Genomic DNA, 13,270 nt, shown 5'->3' on the forward strand with positions numbered 1-13,270 from the left:
CATATTCATTTTTATTTCTCCTGTTCACCTAAACGAGACCAAGATGGAGCTGCCGGAAGCTTAAAGGGCGGCTCTCCAGTATCGGAGCCTGCAGACCGATCTCCGGAGGGTATGGATTCTGCTGAGCACTGGTAGGGAAACAGCCCCATTCCTTCGAAAAGCTAAGCTTTCTATGTAGGCCATGCTGTTCCCATCACTCCCAAACAATGTGGTTCAGAGAGCATTCCAGGGAAAGTAGTGGGGGTCTCCACAACAACATCGTCATCTGCACATCTACATGGCATTGGTGGCTTCTTCTGCTTTTGCAAAACAAAGATAGGGGATGATCTCTCCAAATGGGCAACACAGTACCTGGTAGAATGCCATTTCTACCAGTTATTTTGTTTCCTGTTACTGGATTAAAAATGTAATTATGGATAATTGGATTTCTTCCTGATGTGCCTGGTAAAAGGGACGGCGTTTTCTCTATTTGGTCTCGTACCCCATCCTCTTCATGTAAGTGACATGAATATTAATTTCTTTTCTACCAACCCTTATGAGCGCAGAGAATGTTTTATTGTTTGATTTCTATTTTATACACCAATATTTTTTGTCAAATTTTGTGTCTTTCTATTGTTCTCCTATCTTTCTGGATGCCATGTGGGACATATAAAGTGTTGGTTACTTACTGCTCACCACGACTGCAGGTGCCAGTGGCCTGGTCCCCAACCAAGGGCCTTCCTGCTTGCACCAGGATAAGTTGTTCTACCTCTTTTGATTTTTTAAAATATTTTTTTATACTAATATTTCCTGAGGTGCTGTCCTGCTCACTTTTAACTCACTTGGCATAAGACGGACACTCCTAAGACGGTAACTTTCCACAACCCTGAATGCATGAAATGCTACATAACTATACCTTGTAATCATACAATTAATTATATAGCCTACAAAAACAGGCGCATATGTGGGAAAATGTAAAAACACTATCTCCAGATATTTTTTGTGTACAGGAAACACATATAGTTTCAAAGAATGCTTTTTGTATAAAACACCCAACATAATTCAATTCCATTACACCTCTAAGGCCAGAGGAGTATTAATCGCCATAATACACACTACTGCATTCAACCTATCCATGAAACAATGGACACACAAGGCAGAGGTGTCATAATAGTCTGATCTATACACAATACTCTCTACACGCCAGCCTCAACCTATGCTCCTAATACGAAATAGCGTAGTTTTACGTATAAAATTCTATGCATTTTATCTATAGTTGAACAAGGTAAAGTTCTTACCTGCGGCGACTTTAATGCAGCCTCTGATTCTAGTATGGACACAACCTCCAACTTATATAGACATGCGTGCTTTCCAGAGGCACCAAAGGGATAAAACCCATATACACCTTACTGCATGATCATGTAACCTTTCAAAAATCCACTAAGGTAATAAGAGGGGGAGTTATACCAAGTATTCAGTGACAAAGAATGGAAAGAATCCTTTTATCTGAACACAAAGCGCTTAAGTTGAGCTCACAGTTGGAGACATTAACAAAAATAACTTTACGTGAGTATTCTACACCAATCCGTCTGGCCCATATGTACCCCAACTGCATGGCCAATTGCTGGAGGAATTGTGGTGGTAGGGTAACAGTATTGCATATATTGTGTAATTGCCCTTTACTTCAGCAATACTGAGACCGATGCTATTCATGTTCTGTCCATGAAAGTTGATTGCTTACCTGTTTGCATTCTGTTTTGGAATTAAAAACTCAAATAAATACCATTAAAATAAAAACTAATCTAACTACAGTATATGGATTCTGCTCTTTCTCTTTGTACAGATTTGTTACACATATATACTTCTGCAACCACTAGACGAGCAAACTAGACAGACATTACAGGTTCCTTAAAATGTATACCAGCTGTATAAATCTGTCTTTATTTTGCTCCATTATTTGAGTCGAAAGAAAACCATCTCTTTATCAAAGATGAAATCCCGTTAAACTATATTATCGCATGACTTAGTGTAGACTGGAGCACTCACCTGGTAATGTGTAAGATAACAGTAATATAACGCATGGCATCTCTGACTGACCCCTCTGTCCTGTGTTACCTTCCACTGACAAAGTTCTTACCAGGCTTCCTCTCTTCCTCTCATGTTGCTTACGAGAAAGCTCTTGCTTGCACTCATTGCTTAACATTCTTCTGTTTTGTAATTTCCTCCGGCCGCTCTTCCTTCACTTTTGTAATCTTGTCTGCGGTTGTTTTATGAAGCATAAGATATTATATTTGCATTGTAGTATTCCTCATGTTCTGCTTAAGTAGAGATATAGCTAATGATGATAAGATAACTAATAGCGCTTGGCCATTTCCATCAGTCTCACTGCAGTCAGTGGATTAGCACTGCACTATTCATCTCAATGGGACTGACAAAAATAGCGCATGGCTATCTGTCTGCGCCATTAAGGTGAATGGAGCCGCAGCTGCAGGTGTCCAACCAGCCGACCATTCTCAACTACGTTACAAAAATAGGAAAAGGGTACTGCACTCTTAAATAGGGAGGTCACAGGTTAGCCATTCCCGAGATCAGTTGGACCCCACACATCTATCAGTTTTTACCCTTCCACTTCTTTAGCCCACAAGGGAAGTTTTAATTAGCATAAAATATTTTTAGCCTATTTTCTATTGTCTAATCCTGGGTGCGTCTTATAGTCCGAAAAATATGTAATTGCTGTGTAAAGGTTTTGTAATAAAACTTGACATACATCTACCAATAATTTAATAGCATCCCCGTAACGTGTGTGATATATAATATTGCAACTATATGTATATGTTATAACAGCTGTACAACTATAATAATATATGTATAGCTGGTATAGGTTAAACATCTCCTGTATATAGTGATATGGACCATACTGTTACAGCCTGGGCATTTCCTGTATATGATTGCACACTCTACCCAGATCTCAGCAGGTGAGCTAAATGGATGCCAACTGCAGAGGCCAGCAGTGGTAGGAGTGACACGGGTGAGTGTAATTTTGTTTTACTTACTTACTATGTATAGCTGACACTTCCACTCGGGAAGGGCTGCTATGAGGGCACTGCTACTGATTGAGGAATGGGGCCAATATGGGACATTATCACTGAGTGGGGGTCTGTGAGAGGCATAATTACTGAGTGGGGGCTTCTATTGGGCATTATTACTAAATGGTGGCCTATATGGGGCATTTCTAAGAGGGGGCATAAGGGGACCATTATTATTGAGCTGGGGCACTTTTACTGTGTATGGGACACAAAAAATGATACTATGTGGGGCCTACAGGGAGCACAAAAAGGCGGATAATATTACTGTGTAGATTACCTCTAGTGGCATTACTGTTATGCGTGGCTTTGAAAATTAAACCAGTTCCCTGGAAAATTGATGTATCAAAGATCTCTGTATCTGATTCTAAACAGACGAGTTGTGACTTTAAGAAGTCATCATGATGGTCTGGGCCAGATGAAGAAAAAGGCAAAGTGAGCAATTGAGTCAGAGGGGACATCACCTGTGATCACTGGATATAAATGGTACTATAATTACTTATACAGTCTTCAAAGTGCCTGTGTAGATCTAGTAAATGCTTCTATATGGTTACTGTATGGGGGTGTAATATTGGTCTTTGTGGGGTTTTTTTTTCAGCCACACTGATGGTATTATGTGGTAACGGTCTGGGGGTAGGTCTAGTGTGTGGCGGGATGATTTGTCCCTCATATAGTGCTATTATCGGTAATGTTGTCTTGGTATAGTGAGTTGTGTTCAGTGACAGTATGGAGGTAATTATGCAGGTCATAATAATTAAAGTCACACCACCTGTGTGCTTTATTTTTCTTTACTTCAACACACTATATATTTTCTTTAACTGCGTACATTTTTAATAAACGTTATTAACATTTATTCCATAATTTTTTTAGACTCAAAATGTGAGCTTTTGTATGCTCAGTATAGCAAAGAACTATTCCATATGTGTCTAAAACTGCAAAGCAATCTATTAGGTAGTGTCAAAGGATCATCCTAACAGCCCAAAAGCCGTGACATGTCTGCTGGTCTTTCCTGGACCTCTGGCTTTCGTGGTTATCTGTCCACATCCCGGGATTGCCTTTTGGGGGGCGGGGTGCGGGGAGGAAGGTGATGAAGACAGAGGGAGCTTCCTCCCTCTGTGTAATCACCTAGATACCAAGGTCGCTATTAACAGTGGCATCTAGGGAGTTAAATGACAGGGAACAGAGTTTTTCTCAGTGAGATCTCAGCTGTCAGTCAGCACAGGAATCACATGGGCGCAGGGCATAAGACATAAATGTCTGTCATAGAAGCTGAAGACAAGCCAGTCTATGATGTTCATTTACATCATGGAGGCTTATCAGGTTAGAAATAGGCAACACTTTAATGTACACCTCCAGTCCTAATGTGTTCTGTGCTTCATAGTAAATGTGCTGTTGTGAGCTATGCATGCCACATAGGCTCCTCCCCTTCTACCACCCTATTGGCTGATTTGCTGATTTGCTGACTCCTACCTACTTATATTCTCCCCACTTACAGCGAGTTTGAGCCCACCAAAAATGTGGGGCCACTTTGTAATTTTTTTTCCAAGGCCACTTTGATTTCCCAATCTACACCTGCAGATGTAGCAGGACTGTTGGTAAAATAAAGCTTCACACTTCTCAGTAATAACACACAGGAACAAATCTAGAAACAGGCAAGAACACAGGAACAGGGCATAGAATTAGAGCAGAAACTGTTATGGTGGCTTGGATGGAGAACATAGCAGATACCAATAGGACAGATCAGGGAACAGGACATAGGATCCAAACAGACACTAAAGGCCCATTTACACTGGACGATTATCACTAAAAATTCGCTAATCGGCGATTGTTTAAGCGATAATCGGTGCGTGTAAATGGGCGCGGGGCACCCACATTTTGGGCACTTTTAAGTGATCCTTAAAATCAAGCTCACCTAAAAATAATTGCTCATTTTTATCATTAGTTCTCCATGGGGAAGTGCTGATAGCATTGTTTCCTATGGAGAACAAAGGCTTAGGCTATTAAGCTGAGTTTAGTGAAGGCTTCATTTGCAAACATAATTGTCATTTAAGTAGCTGAGTAGCTACTTAAATACCAATTATTTTTTATGCAAAATAATCGCTCAAAGCTGTTGCTCAAACTGTCGTTTGAGCGATCTTTGAGCGGTTTATCTGCACGTGTAAATGGGCATTAATCAACAAGAAAGCACTGAAGAAACCAACAGGGACCTTTCACAAGGGATGGAATATTCTGCAACAGCATTATAAAATTTGCCCTTCTGCAGATTATTCAGCTTCAAAATCCGCACAGCTAATGTGTGGAATTTGGTGTGGAACTGAAAATTGCAGAATTCTGCCAGCAATTTTGTAACAAAATGTTCCCCGCCCCTGCACCTGCCGGTTGCGGAGGAGACGGGCGACAACACGGTATCTCGGAGCGAGGAGGTTGGCCTCGGGCGTTGAGCGGTGACGCACCTGCACCTTGAGACATAGGGCTCCGACGAGCGGAAGGTAAGGGAGAGAGGATCCTAGGACTGTGCTTCCCCGCATCCTACTCCCGAAAGGGATCTTTCATAGTGTTTTCTGTTGATTCCCTCCCTCGGTTTCGCCCCCGACATCGGGTGGGGCCTGAGGAAGGAAGGAACTTATCTTTCAAAAACAGTTGTGCTACATGGACAAAGCCAATAATTCTTCTTTGTAATGTGGCTATTGCGTATGTTAACCTGAAAAATTCAATAAAAAACTTTGAGTTTAAAAAAAAAAAATGTACAGTTATTCAAAGACCACATAGTAGATTGTTCATGACGGGTTGTTACATTGTATGTCAATGACATGATCTAGAATGTTGCAAGATGTCATATATTAACCTCTTAAAGATGGTGCCTACCATTTTTGGAGATTTGCATCTCCACTTTCAAAAGCCTTAGGGGAAAATGTACTAAACCGTACATTCCCAACACTGGTCTCAGTAAAATTTCACCTGGCACATGATGAATCTAATATACGAGGAGCCGTGTGTCTTGGCATGTATTAGGCACATCTTGGCACCTCCGTGCGCCTACACAGAAATGTCTGCCAGGTTCTAGCAGGCGGGATGGGCTGTAGTTTTTATGGCTACCATTTTGGGTTACATAGAGTACTGTGCAAGAGTTTTCAGTAGGTGTGAAAAAATGCTGCAGATAGCAAAAGTTTTTTAAAAAAAGAAGGCATATGATCGACTTTAAATTTATTCTGTAGCAGGACAAGAACCCCAAACATACAGCCGCTGTCATTAATAACTATCACAGGACATGTTAGTGCTCCATGTGTAATGAGAAATAAAATAGTGCAGGTCTTTATTATTATCGTGCTTTCAAGCTGCAGTAGATATCAGTTTTCTGTCCTGATAATTCCTAGAAAACAGAAATGGAAAAAAGAAACCCGATCAGCAGATAAATATATCCAGATCTGCTTTTTTCACAAGCAAAACACATTCAGCTAAATGGGACTTTAAAGATGATAGTTAGGAGCCGCTATCTGATGACGGTCCCAGATAATCAGACAGTCTGCGGGGTCATAAATAGAAGGATGGTGATGTGCAGTATAGGGTCATCTGCTAATAAATGATAGACGTTTTGCCCTTGTTTGAAGTCAAGCACTGACTCGCTTGGACAAATATATTGTAAGGCTGCCTGTCCACGGGCGATTTTTTTTTTTCACTGAGTTTCCTGCAGCGACAATCCGGCTGCGGGAAACGCAGTGAACGCTTTCCTAAGACTTACTGTGGAAAGCGCAGCCCCACTGTCCACGAGCAGAGAATCATAGCGATTTAAATCACAGCATGCTGCGATTAGCCGCGATGAGACTATCTGTCAGAGCTGTCAGCTCTTGCCTGCTCTCCGGTGGCGGTTCCCGCGGTGGAGATCTGCTGCAGGGTATCGTCTTCGCCCGTAGACAGGAGGCGTAAGAGGCGCAGGGCGGGAACTGGATATTCTATCATAACAAATACTGTGTGTGTAAAGTAACCAGAGAAATAGAGGTGCCTTGCCGTTTCAAGAATTGAGACATCTTATTAATATGGAATGCTGGTTAAAACTTATGTAATGTTTAAGTACGGAGGCCACCTATAGTGGAGCAGAAATAGTATACGGCTGGGTTCAAATCTCGCGGAATGTCCTCAGTGGGTCCACACGGAAATTCTGCGAGATTTCCACAGTTTGAAGTCCTGCGGAATTTGTCGCTGGTTTTCAAGCGGCTTATTCCCCTGCGGTCAGCTCTCCCCTTAGGGGCTCCTACCCACTTGTGTTTTTTAACGTTGCATAATTGCTGCATTTTTTTTACGCAATTGTCAATGGGACTTTCTAATGGTAAAAACGCATCACACAAAAATCGCAAAGCACAAACTTGCGATGCGTTTTTAACATTAGAAATTCCCATTGACATCCGCATTAAAAAACGCAGCGATATCACAGTGTTAAAAAAACGCAAGTAGGTAGGTGCCCTTAGACAGGAGAGATGGCCACAGCGAAAAAAAGCGATACAATTGGCATGCCGCGGCTTTGATTTTCACGCGGCATGTCAATTTAGTGCGGCTTGGTGGCAGTGGATCAGTTTTGCAAATCTCGTCAACTTTGCTGCTTTATCACAGGATTAAAATTGCAGGCAAAATTTCCGTGCAGAAAGTCTGCATGGAAATTCTGCTGTAATTTCGCCCCGTGTGACCCCAGCCTACCAGGTTTAGTTCAGTAAAGTTATATTTTATTATAAAATTCTAGCCTCCGTCTGTCAGCTGCTGCACCATCCTAAACCTGCATCGCACCTCCATTCACTACATTTATCTAACATTCAGTGCCATACAGCTCAGGATATATGGGGTTTAGAGACAAGTTAGGGCACCTTCATATTTGGGATAAAATTGGGCAATTTCCGTGCGTTGCGAGAGAGTGAAATCGCAGAATTATGTAACCAATGATTTTCAATGGCTCAATTCTCATTTGTGATGTTTTGACTAATGTGATGTTGCGAGATTTGAAAATCGCCGTGTGTCCTATCTTTCTGCGCTTTGTGATTTTTTTTAATTTTCTTTTTCTAGCCCATGTTTCCATATGGAGCCTCTTTTTTATCGCATCGCAATGCACAAACTCGTGATTTTAGTGTGATGCGATGCATTTTTAACATTAGAAAATTCTATTGCTTTTGCATAAGAAAACTGCGGTTTCTGCCATGTGAACTTGCACTTAGGGACAGCATATCCCTCAGATCTCAGTTTCATAGGTCAGGCCCTGTCGGCCATCTTTGTTTGTCCAGGACCAGAGGGTCGCCTTAAAGGGGTTCTGACACGAATAATGTTTTCATGCTTTTAACAGCCATTGTTCCCTGGTCTGCCTAATGGACACAGGGAACCCACGATTTCTGGCTGTTAAAGCATAAAAACATAATACTTACCTTGTGTTCTGTTGTTGTGGTCATCAGGGGTCATCTCCCAGCAGGCAGTCTTCTTCCTCCGACGAGCCAAGGACGGTCCACCCCCCTCCAGGATTGTGCGCATGCGCAGTGGAGAGGTGCCCTCTGACAGGAGTCAGGACGGGCCACATCTCCACTGCGTACGCACAGAATCTCGGAAGTTCAGCCAGGACGGACGGGCCGCCCACAGCAAGCACTGCTTGTGACGTGGCGCCTGTCCGTTCACCTTGGAAGAGGCTGATGGATGAAGCAGAGCAGGAACCGGTCATTTTGACTGCTCCTGCTCTGCTTCTAGAAGCTACAGAAGAAGATGCCGGATGGAGGGGACATGCCTAACGATCGGTCCTGGCCAGGCAAGGTAAGTAAATTTTTTTTTATGTCAGAACCCCTTTAAGGAAGGCCACATCTGTATATTAAGGAATACTTTCTATACAAGAAGATGAGGTTTCACGTTCCAATGAGAAGGGAAGAAATTAATAGATTCCTATTAATATTTTCCTTTGAGCAGCTCGTACCTGATATGTGGATTCCTTATCTTTTGTCTTGGAGTCAGGAGTTCCATTTCCTAGAAAAGAAAGTTCCATATATACTCGAGTATAAGCCTAGTTTTTCAGTACATTTTTCTGTGCTGAAAAGCCGCCCTCTGCTTATATTCGAGTCAGGTAAGAGTTTAAAAAAAAAAAAAGAAAACTTTATACTCACCTCCCAACCGGCGTCTGTGTTCCCGGCGGTGGTGCAGTAAGCTGCTTGAATTCCTGTGTTCCCGGGGGCGCTGCGGCAAGCTGCTTGAATTCTACCCGCTGTCATTCCCCAGCGTCCTCTCTGCTCTGTCATCCCCTGCCATCAACATTGTGATTGGATCGAGCGCCAGCCAATCACAGCCGGCGCTCAATCATTCAGAGCCAATCAATGAATGACATTCACCGACTGGCTGTGATTGGATCGAGGCCCGGCTGTGATTGGCTGGTGCTCAATCCAATCACAGTGCTTACTTACACAGCGCTCACAGAGCCGAGCAGAGTGGATGGTGGGGATGGCACCGGGGAGAATTCAAGCAGCTTGCCGCACAGACATAGACGTAAGCTGGGAGGTGAGTATGGAGGTTTGTTTTTTTTACCCAGTATATAATGGTTTTCTCGTTTTTTTTGTGGTAAAACTTGTTGACTCTGCTTATACTCGGGTCGGCTAATACTCGAGTATATACGGTATATTTTTTAGTCAGTTGTATGTCCATACAGTATTGTTAGATGAGTATTTACCACCAACTTATATTTACTACCATTTCCATTGTACTAAAAAATACACAGCATGTTCTATTTTCCTGCAGGTATGAAACTAATCAGGCTAATTAGCCATTTCAATGAACAGGACCCTGGCTGTGGGTTTTTTTTGCGTGCGTATTTGGGATTCTGGCCTATGAGTCAACCATAATGGTTGTTTGGCATCTATCTCTGCTGTAGCTCTTTTTCTTTCATTTTGAAGCTGTGACCTCTGTTACAAGATGGGTTCAGTTTAGTCAGTACCTCGCTAATATGCTGTTAATCTATCACTAGGGCTGTATGGCTAAAGGGAGTTAGCCACACGGGCTACAAAATCTTGATACAAAATCATCGCTACAATACCCATGTCTGTGAAGTCCGTGGTTTCCAATGGATTCTTTCAGGCTACAAACCATCTCTCATGTGAAAGAACCTGTTGGAAACCACGGGCTTCACATACATGCATTTTGTAGCAATGATTTTCTAGCGAGATTTCCTAGCCCGTATGGATCCCGCCATAGGCCGAGGTATAAGCTGATAGTCTTTTGTAGCTGTTTTTCTTTAGGTCCAATTTTGCTGTCGGCCACCATATTGGTGCTGTACATCAAGAGGACCTTTTTGGTCATCTGACTGTGTGAATGGTGTGTGTTCACACTGCAAGGCATAAAGGCTACTAAACCTTAATCTATGACCTTAGTTGAGGACTAACAGATCTGTTACATTACTCTTTTCTGACACCATACAAGCACTTTCTGTGCGTTAATATTTCCAAGGTGGCCCCATGTGAGCCTCCAGGAGGTGTCTGATTACCGTACTTACCTCGTGGTTTCCAGTACATCGGCTGACTTCCCTGACAAACAACATACAACGAACTGAACCCTAATGGATCCGCTGTGAATTGTTCATTTATTTGTTTTTTACGATCTACTGTATTTACTAAGTAACAGGTTATTTAAACGACTCCTGATGACGTTTCACTGCATCAACAAAGAAACACGTTGAGTCCTTATTTATACTAGAGTCTTTTTCAGGAAAATCTGAGTTCGAGAAACAAGATACTTTCTGTTTCCTTTGTGTCTAGAGCTGAAAGGGGAGTATTTAGGCTCTGGGCACATTATATATTTTTGCTAACAGCCATGAATTATATTTTATCTTATTATGCAGAATATTGAGATTGATCGGCATTGTGCGTGTTGTGTGCCACACTTATTGATTGTCAGGCAGCCTCTATAGAAAGAGTTTCTGCAGCAGCTGGATTTTATAACAATAAATTCCCATGGCTTATACTCAACCCTTTTCAGAAGGGGAAAGAAGAATTGGGAGCATGGGCAGGGCCAGAGAGGAGGAAGAGGTGGAGCTAAGGGAAGACTATGGAGAGGAGGAGCAACTGCCAGGAAGGGGAGGAACAGGAACAGTCTGGAAAGGAATTCACTTTTATCCATTAAAAAAGTATACACTTAATACATTCATGCTGACTTAGTTACAAGTTACTGACTGAAGGACATTACCTATATTTATATGTATATATTGAGAGAGAGAGAGAGGCTGCCTGCACACGGGCGGAAATCCCGCGGCGGGATTTCCGCCACTGAAAGCCTGCATAGCAGTGCGTTACAATACGCACTCCTATGCAGACGGCCGCGGTTTGGCCGCGCAAAATGTCACGCGGCAAACAAACCGAGGCATGTCCTATTTCTCTGCGAGCCCCGCACAGAAACGTCACTCACCCGGCAGCCGGAGCCGCGGGCGCGGGTAAGTGCGCCTCTCTCTGCAGGCGCTCCGGTCGGGTCCCGCGGCGAGAATCCTCGCCGCTGGATCCGACCCACCCGTCGTCAGGCGGCCAGAGAGAGAGAGAGAGAGAGAATATATTTTCCCCTCCTCCTAGCAATCACTCCTACATTTACTTTTTGTAAAGCAGCTTAAAAGGTAAATCTTAACTTGATGTGGTGAGTTTGTTATAAAAACAACTCTTCCCTCATGTGGATGCATTATGTAACTACACTCTATACCTCATGCTGAGGTAACAAGAAAGCTGCTCTGTGATTGGTTGCTATGGGCAACAAAGATCTTATTTTATACAGCTTTTATATGCATTGTGTGGTCCATCCTGTACAATAAACATCATGCCTTACAACAACCACATTTGCCCAAGCGGCACAAAGCTGCCTCTCTCAATCAAACACACAAGTCTACATAAAAAAATTATTCACTTTTTCATCAATCATCTAGTGAGATTCTACAATGATAGTTTAATGAAGTGGCAGAGTCGTGATTTAACATATTCCTAACCTAAAGGGGTTTTTCCACTTTTAGCTGTTTTGCTGCATGAAGCAGACAGCTGTGTACATTGCTCAGTGGCCCGAGTTGGTACTGCAGACTGAGTTCTATTGAAGTGAATGGGACTCAGCCTGCAGTACCAACCTGAGTCACTGTGCAATGAGCTGTCTGCTTCCTGCAGCAAAACAGCTAGAAGTGGGACAACCCCTTTAAGTTCTGTGAAATCATAGTACATTCTTTAATATATAATAGTAGGAGCACTGATCTGCACAAGCAGGGAGAATGAGGCAACGAAGAACCAACAGAAGTGAAGAACAGAGAGCTGCAAAGCTGAGGCAAGTTGCTCCTGAGCATCGATATATATATATATATATATATATATATATATATATATATATATACACACCGTGTTTCCCCGAAAATAAGGCACCCCCTGAAATAAGACACCCCCTGAAATTTGCAGAAGTCCCAAATATAAGGCACCCCCTGATAGTAAGTCATAGTAAAGTGTGCAGGCAAGTCAAGAGGCCTGTCCCCTGCTGCCATCCTCGTTGTCTCCTACCTCCAGATGTATAGGTAGATCTGCAGACAGTCTGCTGTTATCCTGTCCCTGCTGTGCTGTACGAGTGTGCTGCTGTGAGCTCCCCTTGCTGGCTGGAAAAGTCCATACTGTACGTTCAGTTCCTGCTGTACATGTCTGCTGGGATGAGCTCCCCCTGGTGGCCGGAAGCTGCAATACCATCCCTGCTTACAAGTGGTACAGGAACTTCTGTCTGCAGACAGGTACGTTACTTTACAGCCCTTATTTTTTTATGGCTCTGTGTGTGAGTCAGGCAACCTGTGTGTGATTCTTAAGGCTGGGTTCTCACAGAGCGTATTTCCAGCGGAAATCTCGCAGTTGGGCCACAGCGATAAAAAGCGAGATTTCTGCCGGGAAAGCGCTGCTTCAAAACCCACGGCACTCAGCTGCTTGTTTTGAAGCGACCTGGCTGCACGTTTTTCCGTTTCTGTGGCCCGTGAATCCGCACCACAACACCGGCTTCTCCCAGCTTTGCCGTGACAGATTCGTTGTCCCATGTGGACGAGATTTCTGAGAAATTTCGTCCACAAAGTTGGCCAATTAAGGGATTAGCGGCCACAGACGGATTTGCCGCAGCGAAATAAGACACCCCCTGAAAATAAGACGTAGCGCATATTTGGGAGCAAAAATTAATATAAGACGCCTGTTATTTTCGGGGAAACAGGGTATATA

At 43.0% G+C, this 13,270-nt stretch overlaps 2 protein-coding genes across 2 annotated transcripts in view; both read right to left on the reverse strand.

The window, feature by feature from the left end:
* LOC136631366 (sialic acid-binding Ig-like lectin 14) overlaps positions 1-2,090 on the reverse strand; it is a 75,977-nt gene extending 73,887 nt beyond the window's left edge. Inside the window, exon 1 of the mRNA XM_066605635.1 lies at positions 2,026-2,090. The gene's annotated coding sequence lies outside the window, so the exon portion shown is untranslated. The remainder of the gene's footprint in view (positions 1-2,025) is intronic.
* A 4,251-nt stretch (positions 2,091-6,341) lies between these two features.
* The window catches only part of LOC136633619 (sialic acid-binding Ig-like lectin 9), a 49,221-nt gene continuing 42,292 nt past the window's right edge, over positions 6,342-13,270 (reverse strand). Inside the window, exons 6-7 of the mRNA XM_066609378.1 lie at positions 8,998-9,047; positions 6,342-6,432 (exon numbers count right to left, since the gene is read on the reverse strand). Of these exons, the coding sequence (XP_066465475.1) occupies positions 6,382-6,432; positions 8,998-9,047 (101 nt within the window). The 3' untranslated portion in view covers positions 6,342-6,381. The remainder of the gene's footprint in view (positions 6,433-8,997; positions 9,048-13,270) is intronic.

This window comes from Eleutherodactylus coqui, chromosome 6, assembly GCF_035609145.1.
Source record: "Eleutherodactylus coqui strain aEleCoq1 chromosome 6, aEleCoq1.hap1, whole genome shotgun sequence".
NCBI lineage: Eukaryota > Metazoa > Chordata > Amphibia > Anura > Eleutherodactylidae > Eleutherodactylus > Eleutherodactylus coqui.